General features: G+C 32.6%; 1 protein-coding gene across 2 annotated transcripts; it reads left to right on the forward strand.

Moving 5' to 3' along the window:
- Positions 1-24281, forward strand: LOC133324986 (ras-related protein Ral-a). Of its 2 annotated transcripts, XM_061533810.1 has the most exons (5): positions 1-165; positions 3553-3713; positions 14940-15114; positions 20178-20301; positions 24155-24281. In XM_061533810.1, exons 1-4 carry the CDS (start codon positions 13-15, stop codon positions 20292-20294), a joined length of 606 nt encoding a protein of 201 aa, XP_061389794.1. In that variant the 5' UTR covers positions 1-12; the 3' UTR covers positions 20295-20301; positions 24155-24281. The 2 variants fall into 2 exon arrangements, with proteins under 2 accessions (XP_061389794.1, XP_061389795.1); XM_061533811.1 differs by lacking the exon at positions 20178-20301.
- The last annotated feature ends 2393 nt before the right edge of the window (positions 24282-26674 follow it).

Here is a 26674-nt window from a genome sequence, read left to right on the forward strand (position 1 = left end):
AACACTAACAAAATGAGTAAAAAACCAACAGCTGGACCCGCGTTACACAAAGTAATTATGGTTGGTAGTGGTGGTGTTGGTAAATCAGCCCTAACCCTACAATTTATGTACGATGAATTCGTTGAGGACTACGAACCAACCAAAGCCGATAGTTATAGAAAAAAGGTAAGTTTTGGGGATTTTTTCAGAAGAATATTTTTTTTAATATGGCACATATGACAATATTTTTAAGAGTGGACTTGTTTACTTTTTAACAAGTCCATCCTTAAAAATAAAAAATAATTTTCACAGATCTTTAAAAATGTGGAATTTTTGAAGAAAAAGAACTTTAAAGTAGTGAATTTTCTAGACCATTTAAATATGGTTTTCTAGAAGCATCAGAGCGTATTTTAAAGTATTAAATTTGAAGGGTTATCAGAACTTTTTAAATATATTTAAGGATTGTTCTAGGGTGGATTTGAAGGTCTTTTCAGAATATTTTCTTCCAGAATCAACACTTATCTTTGAAGGATCTTAAAAACGTAAATTTTAGTTGAATATTTTTATGGATTGTCTGACTGAGGATAAAAAGAATATTTCTATATAAAACTTTCAGGGTTTATTTTTTTAAAGGACTGTCAGCGATTGAATTTTTGAAATAATATTTTTGAAATCATTGATATTTTAATTAATAATTTTGAATAAATATTTTATTTTAATAAATTAAAAAATATATTTTTAAATGTATATCAGAACATGATTTTAAAAAAAAAGGACTATCTATCAGAGCAGAGGAATTTTTTTTACAAAATATTTTTAATGAACTATTAGGGCCTGATTTTTTTAAAAAGATATTTTTAGAGGAATAACAGAACCTGGAATATTGAAAAAAATATCTTTTGAGGGTCGTACCTAAATTCGTATTAAAAATAAATTGAAATGACATTTTGCAGTAAAAAAACATAACAGTCAATTATGTGCAATTTTGGTTTCGTAGATTCCGATCAGGAATTTTTGATGTGAAAGATGCACCTCGCACAAATAGGTCGGTCGTCGAAAATGTCGATAAAGTCGGAGAAATAATCGAAGTTGACCGGCATGTTAGCAGTCGTAACATCGCCTAGGAGCAAAAAATCTACCATAAAACTGTTTTAAACCATTTACAATTGACCAGAAATGGACAAAATTTGCCAACAGTGGAGGTGTCGTGTTTCACCAGGACAACGCTAGGCCACACACATCTACAGTGACTCGCCAGAAACTTCGAGAGCTTGGTTGGAAAGTTCTAATGCATCCGCCACACAGTCCGGACTAGGCACCAAGTGATTATCATATTTTTCTTGCATTGCAAAATGATAAAAATTAGATACCAATTGAGGATTGTGACTCCTATGAGAGAGGCATTATGAAGTTACCTTTAAAATGGCAACAAATCATACAACAAAACGGTGCATATTTCGGACCAAATCAGACATTCGGAAGCATGTTAAATAAAGTCCTATGGTTCATATAAAAATGAGTACAGAGTAGAGTTGTTATTTTATTTTTAAATATTTTCAAAGACGCACCGATGATATAGATTTTTTAAACATATTTTTAAGGCCAGGAATGGCGTACATTTTTATACCCTACCCAACTATGTGGTCATCAGGGTATTATAGCTTTTTGCCGTCCCAAGAGTTTGTAACGCCGCGAAATATTGGTCATAGACCCACCTTTAAGTATACCGATCGTCATATCTCTACTAGCTGAGTTGATCTAGACAAGTGTGTCCATCCGTCCGTCTATCCATTATAATTTGTAAATAAGGTACAGGCCACAGTAATGAACTAATCTTCATGAAATTTTGCATATAGGATAGGTTCTGGCCAATGAAGACCCCTTTTGTTTTTGATAAAGATCGATTAATATTTGTGCCAAACACTTTATTTTTGTCTGATATTCTTGTCGCTCCAGAGGCCGCAATTATGGCCCGAACATCGTGAATTTTCACATTAGAAAGGGGATAGGGCCAAAGAATAAGTATGCCTGCTTAGATAAACATCGGTCAATATTTAGCGGGTCAAATGGACCCTGACTTTTGTGTGAAAAATTTTTAAAATTTGTATTCTATAGCGTATATCAAACCGTTTTGGAGATACAAGGATACAAGGAAAGTCTTTCTACATGACAGAATCTCCTTATAAATAGCATGGTTTTTTTAGGGTGTCCGGCCTTCGGCCGGGATTTTAAGGCTTTTAGCTATGATGGGGTTATTTCAAACCAAAACGGTTTGAGATAACCCCATCATATCACCACATAACCCGTTGACGTATTTCCACGAGTCTGACTCGTGGTACAATTTGTGTGCCTAACATGATTATGATTCGATTCTCATAATAATCGATAATAAAACTAGTTGATGCTGTGCACAACATCTAATCTAAAATAAATATTTTTATTACATGCATTCACATTTCGTTTCGTTTTGCTGTTGTTCTTAAGCATCAAAACCGGTTTACTTAGTGCAAGTTCTGTGCTAATAGTTGGAAGCGAACTTCGTTGCGCTAATTGATACGTCAAAGGGTTAATTGAAATGATTAAAATGATACCCATTTTATATTAACCGGATACCCGTACCCGAACTTCCGAGTCAAATAACCGGGTACGTCCCCCAAGAAAAAAAGATATTCCCATAATTAGGGTAAAAATACCTACCTCTGGAAAAACATTTCAGAAAAATCTGATCGTTTTTATTAAACTAGAGTTGTTCCACCTATTATCACACTAGATGACTGAAATATAGCGCTGATAGCTTTGAAATTTTCCATGTGGATTCTGGTATGGTCAAGGACAACGCCTATAATTTTCGGTGATGATCAGATAATAATACTGGGATAAAGTGGACCGAAAACTTAATTTTTTTGTTAATTCGAGTCGATCTATATATTTGTTAACTTTTTTAATGACCAGATATGACGTATATTTTTTAAAAACATTTTTAAGTCCCAGCGTTGGTGTAGATTTATTTAAAAGCATCTTTAAGACCCAGCTTGGCGTAGATTTTTTAAAAGCATTTTTAAGATCCAGCTAGGCGTAGATTTTTTTAAAAAATATTTTTAAGGCCTATCTATGGTGTAGAAGTTACGTAGATCAATATCCATGGTATATTTGTACCCATCCAAATTAATCGCTTTGTAGCAAAGGAAAATCAAGAAAAATATATATGGAAAATATTTACAATTTTATTGGTAAAAATACCTCAAGAATAACTGTCCCAAAATTTGAGCCAAATATCCCCATTATTGAAAAATTTTCAGAGATACAATGTACCTTTCAGGGATTTTAAGGTTGGGGACTTTTTATAGAAACATTTTCAGATCTCTTATTATTTTTAGTCTTTTATCAAACTTTTTAAGGATAGTTCGCTTGATTTTTAGAGATTCAAGCATGACTTATATGAAGAATAGGTTTCGAGGATCATTTTAAGACGTTGATTTATGAATATTTCCATGTATCTTAAGATAAAGAATTTTTAATGACTGTTTTATTTCGAAATGTCTCACTAAAATATTTTCTTGTATTTTCTTTCAGGTTGTATTAGATGGCGAAGAAGTACAAATAGATATATTGGACACAGCCGGCCAAGAAGACTACGCTGCCATCCGTGATAATTATTTTCGTAGTGGTGAAGGTTTCCTGTGTGTTTTCTCTATAACAGACGATGAAAGCTTCCAGGCTACACAAGAATTTAGGTGAGTTTATTAGAAATATACAAAATTAGAATAATGGAGAAGGCCCGCTTTGAGGACAACAAATAAAAATTTGTCGATCTATTTTAGAATATGTTAACCTTGCAATTTTTATTACGTCATCGGCTTAACGCAGTATTGGTTATTTAGGGAAAAAGTCCTGAACAAGATCAGGCGTTTATTTTGCTAATAACGACTATCGATTATAGGGACAAATTTCATCGGTTCCTTCTCCTTCGTTATAAACGATTTCGACTCTATACATATTATCTGATGTTAGTAGTCTAGAGGCTAACTTTTTTATTTTTTATTCTATACTTTATTAAAATCCTTCCCTTTGTATCGCAAAACAATATCACAAGGTGCATTTCTTCACGATTTTTATGTTATCGAATTTACGCATAACTAGATATAATTATAGGCGCTAGTCCTATCAATAATACACTTGAAATATAATCCCATCCTATAACTTGACCTGATTATTTGCGCTGTAACTCTACTTGCTTTTACTTACTCACATTTCATGTTATTTGTTTGTTTATTTGTCACCTGTTGTTGTCTTATGGCATAAACATTTGACCAAATGAATGGTACCTGTCATTCATTGCAGCTTTCCATTTTTTCCTTCTCCTTCCATAAAGCAGTTGAAATTTAATATTTCTTTTTGGCTTTGGTTAAGCCGACGACGCACATCATAAGCCAGACTTTAAATCAGCTTTAGCTTTGCAACCTCTCACTGCCACAATAATGACGACGAAGATGATGATGAGCTGTCCATTGTGGTTAATGTCATCTGCCGCAGAGAGAGCGAAAGAGATGTCATCTTTTGTCCAATTCGTACATTAACTTTTGCTAATTTTCGCTGCTGTCGCTGCCGTTGTCGTCATTTTCTTTTAATTTACTTTTCATTAACACTTTCTCAGCAACAATGCCATGCCAATTTTATTGTTGGTGTTGTTTTTGATGTTTCGTTTTTTGTTTTCTTCGTCTGACCACCGACCGACGATGTTAATGAACATTGTCATATTAATTTCAAAGTCTTTGCTAATTAACACCATCACGTCTCTTTGGTCATCAGTAGTATTCGGTCGGTCGGGGTGACGAACATTTGGCTTTGGGTGTGTGTGAGGGTTTATAACTGACCAGTTCAGTTCAGGGACTTGCTTTACAATTGGCAAGTGGTTTTCTTTTTTGGTAAGTATTTGTATAATTGTTCACCTGCCGAAAAATCTGGATAGATGTTAAATACATGACAATCAGCTAATTGAGATTTAGAAAGTGTGTATACGAGGGGATGCATATTGTTTTATACTTTATATCTTCCTTATGCTCTTCCACAACATTTTTCAATGATATCTCAATCACATCCAGTGAGACTTCTAGGCAAAAGAACAAGTCTTCTAAAAATTGAAACCGAAATGATCAGCAGGACCTTCTGTGATAGACTACATTTTGATTTAGACTACATTTAAATAAAAGGGCTCCAAAAACAGCTAGAAGACTCAACGTATTTTCAATATTTTTAGCAGGTTATCTAGAGATCGAAGTCCTTATATTTTCAGCAGGACTTCTTGTGATAAGAGATCTTCATCTGAACTTGCAAAAACAAACGAAAATATTCAGCTGCACCTTTTAAGTTAAATTATTAGATGATCGATAGATAGAAGGTCCTCAACTTATTTCCAGAAGGTATTTTTGAGAATGAACTCCTTATAAAAAACAAAATATAGTTATTTAAAAAGAGTAGGCCTTCAGCAGCTCTTTCAGAAACAGGAGATCTTCAGCAGGACTTCTTTGGTTATGGTATATCTATCAGGCGTTCAAATCCACCTCTGTGGCAAATCCTGGAAAAGACCCACGAAAAGCACATCGACACATTCCACCTATTGGTCGATTATAAAACCGCATTCGAAAGCCCTATCCGTTCAGAGGTGTTTAATGCCATGTTCCCGTTCGGCGTTCCTGAATGAATTAATACGGCTATACAGGATAACTTTAACTGGCACATGATCAGCAGTTAAAGTCGAAAAGGACCTCGCGGAGCCCTTCAATACCGAAAGAGGATTCAGACAAGGTGACAGTTTGTCGTGTGACATTTTTAACATCCTGCTGGAAAAGGTCATACGAGAGGCAACGATGAACAGAAATGACACACTGTACACCTAACAACACATGTTACTCGCCTACGCCGGTGGCATCGATATAATGGGTCGAACATTGCGAGCAGTAACAGCCAACTTTGAACAAATTAAGAAGGACTCCACCAAAGTGTCTTTCAAATTTGATGAGGCAGCTCTTGGAATGTTTGAGAGAAAATTTCTCCGAAAGCTCTTTGGGCCGAATGAACCATGAGTTGTACCCTCTATTCTCGTACATCGGTATTGTCAGACGTACTTTGGCTAGGTCAACTTGTGGAAATGGATGAGGATTCCCCCACTCAAAAGAAATATAAAAGCGACCCAAGTGAATGTTCACACAGAAGGGGAAGGTCACGAATAAGACGGGAAGATCGGAAGACGCCATTTCGAAACATGGTCTTTCAAATTGGATGTGCTGTGCACAAGACCGACGCGCCTGGAAATCTTTTGAAGCTCTGTTTATGGAACAAAATTTCTGTCACAAGTCAGCTATAAAATTGAATATATATCTATTCTGAAATTCTCTGGAATATATCGTATTGGAATGAACACCAAAAATCGAGTATATGTATATCAAATATGTTAATGTATATTTTTATTGAATAGGTCCGCATATTCATGCGCTCAGGGTCAAACGTTTAAAACTATTCTCCCTTTCCCCCTGGTAGTTATGCTTTCATATTGATATTGAGGTTTTCAATTCGAAACGTCACACTTTACTACGGTTTTATACAAATCTACAACAAATGCCACCAGATTTTGCACAAAATTACAAATTCCAGATTCCCGATAGAAATTAAAAAAAAACACACACACTTTTGATTACTATTTCAATTTTCTGTAAAATTATATAGAATTTTGTTTGCAAATGTGTGTTTATTTTTTAATTTCGAGCAGCCATTGTTTATTTATTTTTTATTTCTTGCTAGAGGAAAGAAACAAATTTTCACAAACTCTTGGCGACGACGTACATAATTTATGTTCAAGATTTTCCAAACAACAACAACATTTCATTCTCCGGTTGTGGTGGGGCAGCCAAACAATTCATTTGTGGCGATTGTTTCCCATACAAATATTACAAAGGCTGCCGGCGTATCATTTCACACAATTGTTTTCCACATTTAGATCCGTATCCGAAAATCTCTTCATGTCTATCTCTCCTTCTCGTCTGTTCCCTTTAGCTGTCGAGCAAATAATTGACAAATGAAAAACTTGAGGGCCAAGATGGTCATATATACGATTCTGTAAACCGCAACAAGTTTTTATTTACCGAGCAGATTATAAAAGTTTGTAAAACAAAGGCTTGGTGGTTTAGAAAACGTAGTTAATAGACCTCTGTATGCTGTTACACAGACCAACACAATCTTGGAAATAAAAAAATGTGATTCAGAGGAAACTCATAAGGGTTGACACATTTCATTGAAAATAAATGACCACTATAATTCTATTAATTTAATATTGTAAAAAATTATCCAAGGAATTTCTGAACCTAATAAAATCAATCGAAAAGTCTGCACATGAGAATTTTGACTTTTTGAGCCTCTGTAACATCGATAACAATTATAGAGTAAAATATAAGGGTTGTCAGCAGACTTTTTGAACTAAGTGTATATTCGCAATTTTTTTTTTACCAACAACAAGTTACCTTCATTTTATTTATTTTCTTCTTCTATTTTTTCCTAAATTGTTTGCTATTGATTACCGGTGAAATGGGTATGACTCATACCTCAAACACTTGCGAATAATCAAACATCCTCACACACAGGCACACACATCAACCACTTAGTCGATTTCACAGCCATACATTATTCGTCATTAATGTACGGAACACCCTCCGCCGGCGCCCAACTCCCCCTTCATATAAATATGAACGTAATTTACAAAGTATTTATGTTTCATGTTTTGTTTTTTATTATTATTTCCCCTCGAAAACCCCTTCAATGGATGGATGGACTATAAATAAACGATAGTTTATTTTTCAGGGTTAACTAATTACTGATAAAAAACAATTCACAATGAACTATACAAACAACAATATCAGCACTAGTACAATTGTATCGTATGGAAATTGGAATTTCATTACACCACCTCACTCATGCGACTGTATAACTGCATATCAGAATACAAGGCAGTAACAATAGGACAAAATTACACACAAAAAAACTTCTGAAAACCTAAACCTTAAACTTGTTATTTTTTTTATTCGAAAAGGGTGACTGTAGAACATTGCTTGAAGAAAATGAATCATTCGCATTGTAAGGGGGATTTTTTTTATTGAAGACTCACGTATATTCTCAATGAACCTTGATATTATGTGAGCTTATCGCTTAGATGTTCCTTAAAAATATTTTTTGAAGTCCTCCTCTGTAAGGACTTGAACAAATATTCTAAAAAAATCCACCACTCTATAGGGTCCTGAAAATATGCTCTAAAAAAATTGACCACTCTATAGGGTCCTGAAAAAATATTCTAAAATTAAAAATCCACCACTCTATAGGGTCCTGAAAAAAATATTCTAAAAAAAATCCACCTCTCTATAGGGTCTTGAAAAAATATTCTTAAAAAATCCACGCCTTGGATAGTCTTTGAAAAACTATACTTTAAATATCCACGCCTTCGAAAGTCCACGCCGCGCTTAGTCTTTAAAAGTCTTAAAAAATCCATGCCCTGGAAAGTTCATGCCGCGCTTAGTCCTTAAAATTCTTAAAAAATCCAATCCTTGGTAAGTCCATGCCGCGCTTAGTCCTTAAAACTCTTAAAAAATCCATGCCTTGGAAAGTATATGCCGTGAATAGTCCTAACTATTATTAAAAAAAGTCCACGCCTCCTCTATAAGGACTTGAAAAACTTTTGTTTAAAAAATCCACGGACTTGAAAAAATTCACGCCTACTCCTTTTAGGACTAAAAAAAAAATTTTACTTAACAAAATCCACGACTACTCCTCTAAAGGCTTGAAAAAATATTCTTGAAAAAATTCACGCATTTCTCTATAAGGACTTAAAAAAATATTCTTGGAAAAATGTACGCATTTCTCTATAAGGAATATTCTTTAAAAATCCACGCCTACTCCTCTAAGGATTTAAAAAAATATTCTTGGAAAAATGTACGCATTTCTCTATAAGGAATATTCTTTTAAAAATCCACGCCTACTCCTCTAAGGATTTAAAAAAATATTCTTGGAAAATTTTACGCATTTCCCTATAAGGAATATTCTTTAAAAAATCCACGCCTACTCCTCTAAGGATTTAAAAAAATATTCTTGGAAAAATTCACGCATTTCTCTATAAGGAATATTCTTTTAAAAATCCACGCCTACTCCTCTAAGGATTTAAAAAAATATTCTTTTAAAAATTTACGCCTACTCCTCTAAGGATTTAAAAAAATATTCTTTTAAAAATCCACGCCTACTCTTCTAAGGATTTAAACAAAATATTCTTTTAAAAATCCACGCCTACTCCTCTAAGGATTTAAAAAAATATTCTTTTAAAAATTTACGCCTACTCCTCTAAGGATTTAAAAAAATATTCTTTTAAAAATCCACGCCTACTCTTCTAAGGATTTAAACAAAATATTCTTTTAAAAATCCACGCCTACTCCTCTAAGGATTTAAAAAAATATTCTTGGAAAAATTCACGCATTTCTCTATTAGGAATATTCTTTAAAAAATCCACGCCTAATCCTCTAAGGATTTAAAAACATATTCTTGGAAAAATTCACGAATTTCTCTATAAGGAAAATTCTTTTAAAAATCCACGCCTACTCCTCCCAAACATTTAAAAAAATATTCTTTAAAAAATCCACGCCTACTCCTCCCAAACATTTAAAAAAATATTCTTTAAAAAATCCACGCCTACTCCTCTAAGGATTTAAAAACATATTCTTGTAAAAATTCACGCATTTCTCTATAAGGAAAATTCTTTTAAAAATCCACGCATTTCTCTATAAGGAAAATTCTTTTAAAAATCCACGCCTACTCCTCCGAAACATTTAAAAAAATATTCTTTAAAAAATCCACGCCTACTCCTCCCAAACATTTAAAAAAATATTCTTTAAAAAATCCACGCCTACTCCTCCCAAACATTTAAAAAAATATTCTTTAAAAAATCCACGCCTACTCCTCCCAAACATTTAAAAAAATATTCTTTAAAAAATCCACGCCTACTCCTCCCAAACATTTAAAAAAATATTCTTTAAAAAATCCACGCCTACTCCTCCGAAACATTTAAAAAAATATTCTTTAAAAAATCCACGCCTACTCCTCCGAAACATTTAAAAAAATATTCTTTAAAAAATCCACGCCTACTCCTCCGAAACATTTAAAAAAATATTCTTAAAAAATCCACGCCTACTCCTCCGAAACATTTAAAAAAATATTCTTTAAAAAAGCCACGCCTTGATGTTGCCTTTAAAAAAATATTCTTTAAAAAATCCACGCCTACTCCTACGAAACATTTAAAAAATCCACGCCTACTCCTCCGAAACATTTAAAAAAATATTCTTTAAAAAATCCACGCCTACTCCTCCCAAACATTTAAAAAAAAATATTCTTTAAAAAATCCACGCCTACTCCTCCCAAACATTTAAAAAAAAAATATTCTTTAAAAAATCCACGCCTACTCCTCCCAAACATTTAAAAAAATATTCTTTAAAAAATCCACGCCTACTCCTCCCAAACATTTAAAAAAATATTCTTTAAAAAATCCACGCCTAATCCTCCCAAACATTTAAAAAAATATTCTTTAAAAAATCCACGCCTACTCCTCCCAAACATTTAAAAAAATATTCTTTAAAAAATCCACGCCTACTCCTCCCAAACATTTAAAAAAATATTCTTTAAAAAATCCACGCCTACTCCTCCCAAACATTTAAAAAAATATTTTTTAAAAAATCCACGCCTACTCCTCCCAAACATTTAAAAAAATATTCTTTAAAAAATCCACGCCTACTCCTCTAAGGATTTAAAAACATATTCATTTAAAAATCCACGCGTCCCCCTCTAAGGACTTGAAAAAAATTCTTTAAAAAATCAACGCCTCCTCCTCTAAGGACTTAAAAAAATATTCTTTAAAAAATCCACGCCTTAGATAGTGCTTGAAAAAAATTTCCTGCTGTATTTTGTTCTTTTATCCAGGTTAATACATATTTAATTGTCCTCTACATTCTCGTCCTTCTGTCTGTGGTGCGGGGCATGTCATTGCAGATAATTAGTTCACCTAGCCAGCAGACACGTTTGGCGTCGCCTGGCCCAAGGAAACAATATTTAGGTATGACATAATTACAAACAGACTTTTGGCGCCAAAACATATTATTTTATTGTAATATAGACAACAACAAATAAATAAAATTTCCCCCCAAAAAATTGTATTTCATAAGTGACATTCTTCCCCCTCATTTAAAAGGACTCAATGTATTTTTATGGATACATAAACATTTTGTCGTTCCATGCTCTAACGCCTAACCCCATCATAAAAATTGTGTATTCCTTAGAACTGAAATCCCCAAACCAGGCCACGAACTAGCCCAAACGTTAAAAAACATAGCAATACTTCTAATGAGTTGACTTTTTTACGGAAGTATTCCAGAGAGTTGATTCTCTGCATAAGCCACAAGAAGGAAATTTAAGTGTTAGTTCACCATTCAGGAGGTGGAGGAACACTTGCTAGTTTTGTAACTATAACGTAATGTAAGAGAGTGATGGGGAGATGGGGAGAGAGAAGGTAGCAGAGAGTTCTTTAGGGGACCTGGAAAAAAACAAACGACTCACTCATATAGCCATTATATTTTTCAACATTGGAATAGTTTTTTTCTGTTTTTATTTTATGTGGAATATATTCAGCCAGCCTAGCTCCGCTTGCCTCCTACCATTTGTTGTTGAAGAACTCTTAGCGCGCCCTGTTTCTATTTGGCTTTTATGAGACACTCATTAGAAATCGTAAAAAACTAGGTAAATGAGGACATAACATTAATGCATGCAGACATACAGACAAACGAACCAGTGTGTACTACATACTCACATAACCCCCAATCTTCTCAACATAACTGTAAATGTAAAAAATATATATGAGATTATGATTTAATGAATTATTGTAGCAACAAATCATGGAAGAACTTTTTATGGCGTGAATTTTTTAAAGAATTTTTTTTCAAGTCCTTCATGAGGTGTGAATTTTTTATAGAGTATTTTCAAGGACCAAACAAGGCATTGATGTATTAAAAAATATTTTTTTGGAACTAGAATAGGAGTGGATTTTTAAGGACAAAAATAGGCGTGGATTTTTAAGGACTGAAATAGGCGTGGATTTTTTAAGGACTAAAATAGGCGTAAATTTTTTAGAATATTTTTTTTCAAGTCCTTAAAGAGGTGTGCATTTTTTATAGAGTATTTTTCAAGGACCAAACAAGGCGTGGATGTATTAAAAAATATTTTTTTAAGGACTAGAATAGGAGTGGATTTTTAAGGACAAAAATAGGCGTGGATTTTTTAAGGACTGAAATAGGCGTGGATTTTTTAAGGACTAAAATAGGCGTAAATTTTTTAGAATATTTTTTTTCAAGTCCTTAAAGAGGTGTGCATTTTTTATAGAGTATTTTTCAAGGACCAAACAAGGCGTGGATGTATTAAAAAATATTTTTTTAAGGACTAGAATAGGAGTGGATTTTTAAGGACAAAAATAGGCGTGGATTTTTTTAAGGACTGAAATAGGCGTGGATTTTTTAAGGACTAAAATAGGCGTAAATTTTTTAGAATATTTTTTTTCAAGTCCTTAAAGAGGTGTGCATTTTTTATAGAGTATTTTTCAAGGACCAAACAAGGCGTGGATGTATTAAAAAATATTTTTTTAAGGACTAGAATAGGCGTGATTTTTTTAGGGACTAAAATAGGCGTGGATTTTTTAAGGACTAAAATAGGCGTGAATTTTTTAGGGACTAAAATAGGCGTGGATTTTTTAAGGACTTAAATGGGCGTGGATTTCTTTTAAGATTATTTTTAAGGACTAAAATAGGCGTGGATTTTTTTAAGATTATTTTTTAAGGACTAAAATAGGCGTGGATTTTTTAAGGAATATTTTTCAAAGACTACAATAGTCGTGGATTTTTTAAAGAATATTGTTTCAAGTCCTTACAGAGGAGGCGTGGATTTTTTAAAGAATATTTTTTCAAGTTCTTACAGAGAAGGCATGTATTTTTTAAGGATTTTTTCAAGTCCTTACAGATGAGACGTGGATTTTTAAAGAATATTTTTTCAAGTCCTTACAGAGAAGGCGTGGATTTTTTAAAGAATATTTTTTCAAGTTCTTACAGAGAAGGCATGTATTTTTTAAGGATTTTTTCAAGTCCTTACAGATGAGACGTGGATTTTTAAAGAATATTTTTTCAAGTCCTTACAGAGAAGGCGTGGATTTTTTAAAGAATATTTTTCAAGTCATTACAGAGGAGGCGTGTGTAAATAATGTTTTGTCCAGTCCCCAATAAGGTGTGGCAACAGTACTGCAAATTATTTCTATATAAAAAGAAAGCAGACCTAGTTACCTGCAAAATTTTTTCTATAGAAAAAATAGACCTGGGCTTGCAATTACTTTTCTGGGGCCTAATTTTTTTATCTATAAAAATATTACTTTAGAGCCTGCACATTTTTTATAGAAAAATGCGGACCCTGGGGCCTGTATTTTTTTATAGAAGAAAATAGACCTAGCGGCCTTAATTTTTATACCCTTCACCACACTGTGGTACATGGTATTATGTCTTTGTGCATATGTTTGTAACAGGCAAAAGGAAACGAGATAGACACATGGTTCCTTTTGAGAATATGCATAGAATCACTTTCTGAGTCGATTTATGCATGTCCGTCCGTCTGTCTGTCCGTCTGTAGATGTTAAATTGTAAACAAAGTACAGGTCGCATTTATGATCCGATTTAGATGAAATTTGGCACAAGTCACTTATTTGGCCCAAGGGCGAACCCTATTGAAATTGGGAATAATCGGTTCAGATTTAGATATAGCTCCCATATATATTTTCGTCCGATTTAAGGTAAATGGGGCACCAAAGTCCCTCTATATCTTTCGATTTGCACGAAACTTGGCACAGAGTACTGAATCAGGTGCAGAATGATGTGTGCCAAGTTTCGAGAAAATCGGGTCAGCTTTAGATATAGCTCCCATATATAGTTTCGTCCGATTTAAGGTAAATGGTGCGCCAAATTACCTATATATCATTTCATTTGCACGATATTTGGCATAGAGTACTGAAATAGGTGCAGAATGATGTGTGCCAAATTTCGAGAAAATCGGTTGAGATTTAGATATAGCTCCCATATATAGTTTCGTCCTATTTAAGGTAAATGGTGCACCAAAGTCCCTATATATTATTCGATTTGCACGCATAGAGTACTGAATTAGGTCCAGAATGATGTGTGCTAAGTTTCGTGAAAATCGGTCCAGATTTAGATATAGCTCCTGTTAAATTTTGTGAAAATCGGTTTAGATTTAGATATTCCTTCCATATATATTTTCGTCTGATTTAATGTAAATGGTGTACCAAAGTCCCTATATATCTTTCGATTTTCATGAAATTTGGCATAGCGCAATGAATTAGGTTTAGAATGATGTGTGTTAAGTTTCGTAAAAAAAAATATTTTCGTCCGATTTAATGTAAAATGTGTCGTCCGATTTTACACAAAATTGACACAAATTTTGCACAACGTACTGGAGTTAGAATAACGTGGTGAAGGGTATCATATAGTCGGCCCCGTCCGACTTTACTACTTTCCTTACTGGTTTTCTATAAGTTTTTCCACAGGAAAAGCTGACCTGAGGTTCAGCAAATTTTTAACTACAGAAAAAAGGCTGACCTGCGGGTCACCATTCCTTTTCTAGTTTCTAATGAGGCGTGGCTTATTTATAGAATATTTGTTGAAATCCTTAAACAGTCGTGGTTTCTTTGAAAAGGCTATAGCATTTTTTTAAAAAAATAAACAAAATTTCTGTTTTAATACATTATATTAAGGCTATTCCAATTAATGTTTGATATATTCTTTTTATTATTCCATTCATAATTAATAATTCCCTTTCTCTTCTTACTTCCTTTACAGGGAACAAATTTTGCGCGTTAAAAATGACGAAAGCATACCATTCCTGTTGGTTGGTAACAAATGCGATTTAAGTGACAGGCGCAGAGTGGCCCTGAACGAGTGTCAGCAACGAGCCCAGCAATGGCAGGTGCCATATGTGGAAACATCGGCTAAGACACGTGAAAATGTCGATAAGGTAAAGCGTTCTTTTGATTTCTTTATTTTTGTTGTTGTTATTATAACGTGACTTTATTTCCTTTCCTTCCTTCTTGCCCCCATACCCAGAAAGAATTGTTCCCTTCCTTACAGCTATTTCCCCATTCCTTTTAACCTAAATCAAAATCAACTCTTTGTTGAAGTTTTGAAATCAACTGAAATAGGGAAACTTTAGAGAATATATTTTTTGTTTCGTTTTCTTTTGAATTTTATTTTCTTGTATTTTTTATTTATTTTTTAAGTTTCATTTTTTACTTAAAATGCAGCTGAATTCTATTTTATGTTCATTTTGTTGTTGTTTTGTTTGTTGCCATTATTTTTTTCCATAAGTGTTGTCGTTGTTGCTCTTATTGTTGTTGATGTTGTTGTTGTTATTGTTGATACACATTTTGGTTGTTCTTTTTGAAGTACCAACACTTCTTTATTTTATTCCCCCTCATTTTTTTCGAACCCCTTTTTATTTTTTTCAGTTCCATTTGTTTTTATGTTCCCCCTCTTTTATCACTTTCTTGATTATGCAATGCAACATTATTCTCATAAAACAATACACTGAAACCGAATAAGAATCAGAATTGCAATTGTATTGTCCCTGGGTTTTTTTCTGTTTTCTTCATTACTTCATTATCTTCATTTTTTCCATTTGTTTTTGTTCTACACCATACATAGAAATTCCAAAAAAATAAAAACATGGGTAAATAGTATCCTTTGCATGACAACAAATTGCGGAAATGTGTGAAAATATAATCGGTTTAGGTACGAGTCTAACCGTCGATATATTCTCAAGAGGTCTTCTATAGAAAGAAGATCTATAAGAGACCTTTAGGAGATCTCTAGTGACCTTCAAGAGCTCTTCTAGCGATAGAAGATCTTTAAGAGATCTTTTGAAGATCTACATAAGTCTTCTATAGGCAGACGAACTTCAAGAGGTCTTCTGTAGGTAGCAGAGCCTCTAAGAGTATTCTAGAGATGGAAACCCTTCAATAGCTCTTATAGGGATCATCAAGAGGTCTTCTAGTGATAGAAGTCATTTAAAAGGGTTTCTAGAGACCTTCAAGAGCTTTTCTGGCAACAGAAGACTTTCAAGTCTCCTGATGATTCTTGTATAGGTTCTATAGAAGACCTTCAAGTGATCTTCTATAGATAGAAGACCTTCAGAAGCTGTTCTATAGGTAGAAGTCCTTCAAAATATAGAATATCTTCAAAAGATGTTCTACAGATAGAAGGCATTCAAGAGATCTTCTACTTATAGAAGAACGTCATATGCCTTCTATAGAAATAAGAACTTCAAAAGGTATTTTAAATGTTGAAGTCATTCAAGAGGTTCTCAACAGGTTAAAGATCTGTAAGAGGTCTTCTATAGAAAAAAGAGGTATTTTAAATGTTGAAGAGGTATTTTAAATGTTGAAGTCTTTCAATGAGTTCTCAACAGATTTAATGCCTGTAAGAGGTCTTCTATAGAAAAAAGACAGTCCGAGGGCCTGCGTTGTTTTCTATAGAAAAAAACAGTCCTGAGGTTCTGGAATTTTTTTCTATTAAAAAAAGCAGTCCTGAGGATCTGCAATTTTTTTTAATAGAAAAAAAAAACAGTCCTGAGGATCTGCAAATTTTTTCTATAGAAAAAAGCAGTCCTGAGGTTCTGCAAAGTTTTTTTCTATAGAAAAAAAACAGTCCTGGGGTCCTGCAATTTTTTTCTATAGAAAAAAAGCAGTCCTAAGGTCCTGCAATTTTTTTCTATAGAAAAAAAGCAGTCCTGAGGTCCTGCAATTTTTTTCTATGGAAAAAAAGCAGTCCTGAGGTCCTGCAATTTTTTTCTATAGAAAAAAAGCAGTCCTGAGGTCCTGCAATTTTTTTCTATAGAAAAAAAGCAGTCCTGAGGTCCTGCAATTTTTTTCTATAGAAAAAAAGCAGTCCTGAGGTCCTGCAATTTTTTTCTATAGAAAAAAAGCAGTCCTGAGGTCCTGCAATTTTTTTCTATAGAAAAAAAGCAGTCCTGAGGTCCTGCAATTTTTTTCTATAGAAAAAAAGCAGTCCTGAGGTCCTGCAATTTTTTTCTATAGAAAAAAAGCAGTCCTGAGGTCCTGCAATTTTTTTCTATAGAAAAAAAGCAGTCCTGAGGTCCTGCAATTTTTTTCTATAGAAAAAAAACAGTCCTGAGGTCCTGCAATTTTTTTCTATAGAAAAAAAGCAGTCCTGAGGTCCTGCAATTTTTTTCTATAGAAAAAAAGCAGTCCTGAGGTTCTGCAAATGTTTTTCTATAAAAAAAAAACAGTCCTGAGGATCTGCAAATTTGTTTCTATAGAAAAAAAGCAGTCCTGAGGTCCTGCAATTTTTTCTATAGAAAAAAAGCAGTCCTGAGGTCCTGCAATTTTTTCTATAGAAAAAAAGCAGTCCTGAGGTCCTGCAATTTTTTCTATAGAAAAAAAGCAGTCCTGAGGTCCTGCAATTTTTTTCTATAGAAAAAAAGCAGTCCTGAGGTCCTGCAATTTTTTTCTATAGAAAAAAGCAGTCCTGAGGTCCTGCAATTTTTTTCTATAGAAAAAAGCAGTCCTGAGGTCCTGCAATTTTTTTCTATAGAAAAAAGCAGTCCTGAGGTCCTGCAATTTTTTTCTATAGAAAAAAAGCAGTCCTGAGGTCCTGCAATTTGTTTCTATAGAAAAAAGCAGGCCTGAGGTCCTGCAATTTGTTTCTATAGAAAAAAGCAGGCCTGAGGTCCTGCAATTTTTTTCTATAGAAAAAAAAAGCAGTCCTGAGGTCCTGCAATTTTTTTCTATAGAAAAAAAGCAGTCCTGAGGTCCTGCAATTTTTTTCTATAGAAAAAAAGCAGTCCTGAGGTCCTGCAATTTTTTTCTATAGAAAAAAAGCAGTCCTGAGGTCCTGCAATTTTTTTCTATAGAAAAAAAGCAGTCCTGAGGTCCTGCAATTTTTTTCTATAGAAAAAAAGCAGTCCTGAGGTCCTGCAATTTTTTTCTATAGAAAAAAAGCAGTCCTGAGGTCCTGCAATTTTTTTCTATAGAAAAAAAGCAGTCCTGAGGTCCTGCAATTTTTTTCTATAGAAAAAAAGCAGTCCTGAGGTCCTGCAATTTTTTTCTATAGAAAAAAAGCAGTCCTGAGGTCCTGCAATTTTTTTCTATAGAAAAAAAGCAGTCCTGAGGTCCTGCAATTTTTTTCTATAGAAAAAAAGCAGTCCTGAGGTCCTGCAATTTTTTTCTATAGAAAAAAAGCAGTCCTGAGGTCCTGCAATTTTTTTCTATAGAAAAAAAGCAGTCCTGAGGTCCTGCAATTTTTTTCTATAGAAAAAAAGCAGTCCTGAGGTCCTGCAATTTTTTTCTATAGAAAAAAAGCAGGCCTGAGGTCCTGCAATTTTTTTCTATAGAAAAAAGCAGGCCTGAGTTCCTGCAATTTTTTTCTATAGAAAAAAAGCAGGCCTGAGATCCTGCAATTTTTTTCTATAGAAAAAAAGCAGGCCTGAGGTCCTGCAATTTTTTTCTATAGAAAAAAAGCAGGCCTGAGGTCCTGCAATTTTTTTCTATAGAAAAAAAGGCAGTCCTGTGGGCCTGCAAATTTCTTTCAATGGACTGCTTTTTTTATAGAAAAACATTTACAGACCCTCGGGACAGCTTTTTTCTATATAAAAAAATTTGTAGTTCCGAGGGCTTGTTACCAAAAAAAGTTGCACTCTCCCAAAAACGGTTTTTTGTATAGAAACAATTGTAGGTCCCAGGACTGCTTTGAAGGTCCTTTATAGAAGATCTCTTGAAAGTCCTTTATTTATAGATCTCTTGAAAGACTCCTTTATATAGACGACCAAGACTTCAAGAGGTCTTCTAGAGATAAAAGTCTTCCTAAAGATCTTCTAAAATCAGTCCTGAGGGTCCACAAATGTTATTCTGTAGAAAAAACAGACCTGGTGTTTTGCCAATGCCCTGCCAATTTTTCTATAGAGAGAAAACACTAGTCCTGGGGAACTGTGAATTACTATTCAAGAAAGACCTCTAAGAGTTCGTATATTTTTTAAACCTTACCCGATTATATTTCATACATTTTCGCCATATTGCAACACACTGACAATTGCAAGAATTACACATTTTGGTATTGCTTTACACAATACACTTGAACAATTTTACAAGAAAAAAAAAAAAAAAAACCGATACACTCGACAAAAATAAGTAGTGCTCTAAAATTAACATAAATACACCATCGTTAATCGGTACTTCGTGGTGGGTGTAATTTTATCTATATCTTTTAAGAGATAATACGATTCGAATAATCTCGGAACTATCATAAAAAACCAAGGATTGTGTAAAAAAGTAATTTGAACTTCGAATCTTGAAATTTAATAAAAAAATATAATGTATAGACCCTAAAATTGTTATAATATCCATGCACTGAGCACCAACAAAAATTAGGTCCAAAATTCTCTAGAATTTCCTTTTTTTTGCATGATTTCTATTTTCACCCACCAAGAGGACTTGTTGTTGGTGGAAATAAGTTCAATTTTTTTTAGTTCCAAAAAAGTAGCAATAATATTTTCTATAAATACGTTCTGTATTATTTTTTTAGATTTATTTTAAATACTTTATTTTCTTAGTTTATTATTTGCTGCAAATTTAGTTTACACTCGAAAAAAAATAGTTACATTAATTCTCTTTTAGGCACTAGTTAAAGAAGAATTTCCCTCCTAGAGATCTTAGCTTTAAATTTGCTTTATATAAAATTATTAATTTTATTTATAAAAAAATATAAATTTAATTTCTTTCCCTTCTTTCTCTCTCTCTTTCTCTATTTCTCTTCTTACCGTACCCCCTGAACCAAATAAACGACTCAATCTACTACTGCATTATCTCTTTATCTCTCTTTTGCTTCTTCTTTTTTTTTTTTGAAACCATAATAATAAACCCATTTGATCCCTGAAATCTCGATCAATGGGCCCCGCCGTCGTTGCATCCGTTGTGTTACTCTGTTATCCGCAAAACCCCTCCTAACATCCGCCGGTGATCGATCTTATTATCTATGTTACGACCAACTCCCCTTGAAACGCCACAGGTATTTTTCGATCTGATGCGCGAAATAAGATCACGTAAAACTGAAGATTCAAAAGCGACCAGCGGGCGAGCAAAAGACAGATGCAAGAAACGGAGATTGAAGTGTACACATCTTTAGGCAATAGGTGCATACCAAAATAATAAATACTATTTTTAATTTTTTGTTTGATTTTTTTATAACTAAAATTAAAAAGTAAATATTATTTACAATATTTATTTACAATAACATAAATCGCACACTTATTCACTCATTATAAATATTCTTTCATCTATTCATCTTATTGTTGTAGTTTTTAATTTGCTACTCTTTTTTTAATTTCATTATTTTTCATTTACCTCCAAATCCCCATTTGTATTATCACATTATTTTTAGCTTCCCGTTAACACATTTTTGTTGTTGATTTTTATTATTTTGTTAAATTATATTGCTTTTCTGCTTCCAATATTTATATATATTTTTGAGATACAACTGGTGGTAGTTCGATTTTGGATATATAATATTTAAAATAATATTTTTAATTTTAATTAAATGAATATTTGAAAAATAAATCAAATTTCTGTGTAATTGCTTACCTCATTGATTCCATTTTTAACGCAGTTGTCCTTCGATTGTAAACTCTCTGCCATTCTATGAAACAAATGTGACGTCAGGATCAAAATTAAATATGTATATTGAAGATCATTAATCACGACCCTTCTCCGACATCCCTAGTATTTAATAGACCTCATAGAAATTTGCGATTTCAAACATTCTATATTGGATGATTTCTTCAGTACTTGAATATTTTTTTTATAGATCGAAAAAATCAGACCTCAGTAGCTGAGAAAAATGTTTTTATTTACAAAAAACAGTCCTCAGTGACTGAAAATTTTTTTCTATATATGACTATGACTTTTTCTATGAATAAACTCTATCCTCAGTATCTGTGGTTTTTTATGGAAATAATCTTCGGACTCTGAGGATTTTATTCTAATAAAAAAAAAACAAGTTTCAGTGACTGACATTCTGGCCTTAGTGGCTAAGGAATTTTTTCTATAGAGAATCAATCTTCAGCGACAGAAGGATTTTTCAGTAGAACAATTTGTTTTCTATAGAAAAAAGTCAATATTATGTTACTGTGGTTTTCCAAAGGCTGAGTAAATTTTTCCAATTGAAAAACAAAAACAATCTTGGTTTTTTGGTTTTTTTTCATAGATAAAAGTCTGGCCATTTTTCCTATAATAAATCATTCGTCAGTGACTGAAGAATTTTTTCAATAGTACAAAATCATGTATAATTTTCTGAAAATTTTTTTTATAAAAAGAAAATCACTCCTAACTGAAAGATGAATTTTTTTATGTAGGAAAATGTACCCCTCAGGATTTTCTTTTGCATAGAGAAAATTAAATTCTAATTCTCATTGAATGTGCGTTTTTTAATTGAAAAAATGAGTCCTTAGTGATTTTTTCTTTCGATTGAGTTATAATTGATTGTTGAATTTTTTCTATAGAGAAATAGTCAATCCTCATTGGCATGGAAATTTGTTTCTATAGAAGAGGTTTACTGAAATTTTTTTTGTCTTTAGAAAAAATCAATCCTCAGTGATTGACATTTTTTATAGAAAAAAAATCGAAATTCAACGGATAAGACATTTTTTCTATAAAAAAAATCAAACATCAACGACTAAGAATTGTTTTTCTACAGAAAAAAAATCAATCCTCAGTGGCAGCGGAATATTTTTCTTATAAAAAGAAAACCACTCCTAACTAAAAAGGATTTTTTCTTTAGAAAAAAGTACCCCTAATTCATTGAGTTTTCTTTTTTCGATTGAGTCATCATTGACTGAGGATTTTTTCTATTGGAAAGTAATCAATCCTTATTGGAATTTTTCTATTCAAAAATGCATTCTATGACATGCATTTTTTTTTTTTTTTTTTTTTTGGCATACAAACTTTTTATATAAACATTTTGACCCTGAAGGCTAGAAATACACTCACTGGTCTTCAAATCACCTACAAAAGTAAATTCACTGCCTGAGGCCGGGGTAAGAAAGACCGTAAGAATGAAATTCTCCTTAAATTGCTTCTACGCTATGAAAATATAATTTTCCATCTGTTCTATAAAGACAAGAGGCCTTGAGATTTTCAGGGTTGCAGCTCGTCTTTAGATATAGGCTCGCCTATAGAAATAGAGTCATGCACATTGAGGTCTTCAGATATTGCATGTAAGGTCTGTCTTTTATTAATGAATAGATTTTGGAGCCCTGAGTGCTACAGCCCGTGTCAAAAAATCCTTAGAGAGATTCGGCTCGTCTATAGAATAGACAAAGAAGAAAAATGCTCTCAGACACTGAAGCTCACAGTGGAGTTCTATATTTTTTCTCTAGAACTTCAGCTCCTCTAAAAAATCCCTAAGCTTTTCTCTATAGGACCACACATAAACTTGAGATCTTCTCCATGTCGTCTGCATAAAATCATGAGCTTCGTCGTTCATCTATCGTTTATCAAGACTTCCTGCAGCCCTTCTACTGTGGTTCTATGAAAATGTCCTGCAATTCGTATAAAGATTTTCCTCAGCTCAGTCTATATGAACTTCATCAGCATCACTATAAAGACCTACAATTCTAAAAATACTGTGTACATTATACTGCCTCGTCTATAAAGACACCCTTAAGCTCGTCTATAATGACTTCATACAGCTCGCCTATAAAGACTCCCTTTAGCTATTTTATAAAGATTCTCTTCAGCTCGTCTATAAAGACTCCCTCCTGCTCGTCTATAAAGACCTCCATTCCATTGTCTATAATGACTCCCTTCAGTCTATAAACACAACCTTTAGACTCTCCTCAGCTTGTCTATAAATACTTCGTCTATAAAAATTCTATTTAGAATGAATTTTAAATGGTGATTATATACAAAACATTAGATTACATCGAAGATGTTCTGTGAAGAGGTTTTTCACCCATCAAGGTCGCGGAAATTGCAACCACTTCATACTGCTAAAATATCCAATATCGACGGAGGACGCGTCGGAATCCTCAAAATATTAATATATTTGGGTTACCTTTTGTGGGGGCTACCCCGAAACATTGAAAAATTTCGACGAATTATTAGTAGAGAGATTTCTAAATCATTCTAATAATTTCGAAATTCTGGAGATACCGTTTTATTAAGGACAACTTAAAAAGTAAACCCATGTATATAATTTTTTGTAAGAAGATTTCCTACCAAAAATTGCGGTTGGAGATCTTGCCCGAATTTATGGAAGACTTCAGATAAATACATTTTTGCTCAAGCAGACATGTCCCAGTACTCCAATATCGATAATAGGGGATATAGTACCACATGTAGTGTCTTTTAATTTCCCCAAACAATTTATGTTCACTTTGTCATGTTCATACAATCTTTTATAAATGTCTGTGTTTTTTTTTCATGGGTGATAACCTCCATTGTCCATTTTTACGAAAAAGGCATCAGTTTCGGCGATAATAGTCGCTGGGAAATATCGATAAAAATGAAATATCGATAAAAATATCTATTAACGAAAACTTTCAAAAAACTCTACAATTTTTTTAACAAAATTAAAAAAAAATCAAAGTATAATGCATTTGCTTATGCAATATAAAATAGTTCTTGCCTAGCATTTTGACAAATGTGTAAATATGCTTAAAATTTGTGTGTTTTTTATTTTTAATATTTTTTATTATTTAATGTTTATGCTTAAGCCTAAACCATCATCCAGATAAATTTGTATATATATTTTTTTAATTCTAAATCCTCTTTATTTTCTCATCTCATTTTTTGTGTTGGGTTTCTATTTTATTCGTTTCTTTTGGTCTTATATATAATCCATAATTTATTTTCATTCTATTTTATTTATATTACCTAAATAAATTTAAATTTTGTAAATATTTATTTTAAACATTAAAACAATAATTTCAAAAATAATTCTAATGTTTTGTTTATTTCTCAAAAAATCTATCTCTCCTCGTTCTTTAGGTATTTTATGATCTTATCAGGGATATATCAACACGTAAAAAACAACAACAAGACGATGTACGGAAGCCGAATGAAACCAAAACTCATTGCTGCCAATTGCTGTAATAATTTAAATAAAACAAAAACACACACATACAACCACACATATACATAAATAATAAATATATGATTTTTATGTTACATCTAATTTTATGTTCTTCTTTTATTTCATTGTTTTGCAAATTTTAAAATTTAATAGAAACAATAAAAATAATAAATACGTACGTACATAATTCATATTAATTAAAAAAATATACCATACAAAATAAAATAAAATACAAACGGAAATAAACACACAGAGATGATAAATAAATACTTTATAACCTCACCAAAAAATTACATTTTTTTGTATTTTCTATATTTAACCCCCTTTTGGATTTGTTAAAAAAGAAGTAGTTTGTATTATTTTGAAAGAATTGTAATATATAATTATTAATTATATTATTAAGGGATGGGTCATATTACTTGTTCTATGAAAATTCATAATGAAAAATAGTGTTTAGGGGAGAAAATGTCAAATATTTTTTTATAATGAACAATTCTTTCATTTCCGATTTTTACAGAAAATGAATTCAGTCACTGGATTGCAAAAACTAAAAAATAATAATTTATTTGTAATTTTAGAGTCGTCCTAGAAATTACTTGTGTACTCATGTTTTAGAAATGTTAAGGTATTTCTAAGTTTAAAAATTGTAAAATGTTAAATATTAATTAATTTTAAATACGAGCTTGAACTTTGATTTTGTCATGATCATATTTTTATTATTTGTAGAATATTGGGTTTATATTACGTCTAGGAACTCAGTTATTGAGAAAATATACCATACTTTTTTGCCCTCTCTATTTGAACTTGTTTTCCTAAGAATCTTTTCTATAGATAAACATTGGAATTGAATTTTTTTAATAAAAAAATTGACCTACGGTCCTTTTAATTTTTTTCTATATGAAAAAATTGTCGATTTTAGTTCTATACGAAAAAATACTCCCTGCGGTCCTGTTTATTTTTTAATAAGGTTGTGCCCATTTTGAAAAGACCAAAACCTACCTCATCGAAATTTCGGCATTAAACTTTGTTTCTTTATACCAAATCCATATCAGAGACAATTTTGTGCAAATCACATAGTAATGTTTCTTCTAAACTGAAATCAAGTTCGATGATGAACCCTATCGGTCCACGGTTTTTGGTATATATTACAAAAAAATTCTCGTTAAAATATTGTATTCCAATCTCTACACATGCTAGAATATGAGCCAATCGGTCCAACCTTTCTGTCCGGTATCCGGAGATCTTCGCAATTTCACACATGGTTTCGGATTTAATCTTGATCGAATCGGATATTCAATTCGCTTCAAATTAAATTTACAAGTTTATAAAATATATTGACCATTTGTGGGGGAGGTATCAGAAGGAGAGGGTCGACGGGTCCCACCTTCGGTCTTGATCTAGTCGCCTTTGGTTCATGTAGTCTGATATAGGATTTGAATTTGACTGGGGAGGTAGCTGAAGGAGTGAAACAATGGATCTTATCTTCGAACTTGATATAGGCTTGGTAAAGTTATTATGTTGTACAGAGTTTGTTTTAAATTCGCCTGATATTGGATTTATAAATATTGGAAATTTTGAACATTTTGTGTTGGATGTGTCAGAAGTAGTAGACCGATATTCCCCATCTTCAAACCTCAACTAAGTAAGAAAGAAGTGTGATGATGTGCAAAGTTTGGATGAAATCGGTTACTTCCTTAGAGAGTTACCGTACACGCAAGCGAAAAGAATGGACATTTACAAATCGCCCCAAATTGTCTGAAACGGATTTGGTCCAAAGAAACATGGGGTCTAAAACCAATATTTCATTGACCAATATTTCATATTGCCGTAGCAAAGTGTATATATAAATGATATATCGATTATGTGGGTGTTCGAAGACAAGTCAAAACCAATAAAAGTTGTTCGTGGAGGAAACACTTCGAAGCAAATGACCGCTAGGTTCTTAAGTAAAATTTGTAATTTCTGACGGTCGATTCTGATTGGTGTACCTCAATTTATTTTTCTGAAGTATTTGAATAAATTTGAAAAACGAACATGAAAAGGTGAATTATTATGCACCATGACAAACCCATCAGCTTCAATGTTGCCGTTTTAGGCATTTCGGAGCAAAAACAATTAAATTTTTAATTCGGTTTTCATGCTAATAATTATGGAAAATTTAAAAAGATACATTTTGGTCCATTTTAGGGGATTTAGTTTGCTACATTTTTTCGAATGTCAATACTGCTTAGTTAAGTGTTTTTGGAGCCGCTCAAACGAGGAATTGATGGATCATTTGCCACACAACCCTGACTTGGCACCAAATGACTTCTTTTTATTTTTGCACCAAATGTTGTCCAAAAAGTCTGAATCTTTCGTTTAAAAAATTTTGAATATTGTTAATGACATAAATTTTTTTGTTTTTAATTTCTAGCCCTTCTGGATGCAGAGTAATC

This window comes from Musca vetustissima, unplaced genomic scaffold (assembly GCF_032173495.1).
Source record: "Musca vetustissima isolate MV318-11 ecotype Yass unplaced genomic scaffold, APGP_CSIRO_Mvet_v1 utg4153, whole genome shotgun sequence".
Lineage (NCBI taxonomy): Eukaryota > Metazoa > Arthropoda > Insecta > Diptera > Muscidae > Musca > Musca vetustissima.

Coding starts and splice junctions, on each gene's coding strand:
- LOC133324986 (XM_061533810.1), top strand. CDS start 13: ATGAGTAAAAAACCAACAGCTGGACCCGCGTTACACAAAGTAATTATG. Junction 166..3,552: donor CCGATAGTTATAGAAAAAAG/GTAAGTTTTGGG, acceptor ATTTTCTTTCAG/GTTGTATTAGATGGCGAAGA. Junction 3,714..14,939: donor CAGGCTACACAAGAATTTAG/GTGAGTTTATTA, acceptor CTTCCTTTACAG/GGAACAAATTTTGCGCGTTA.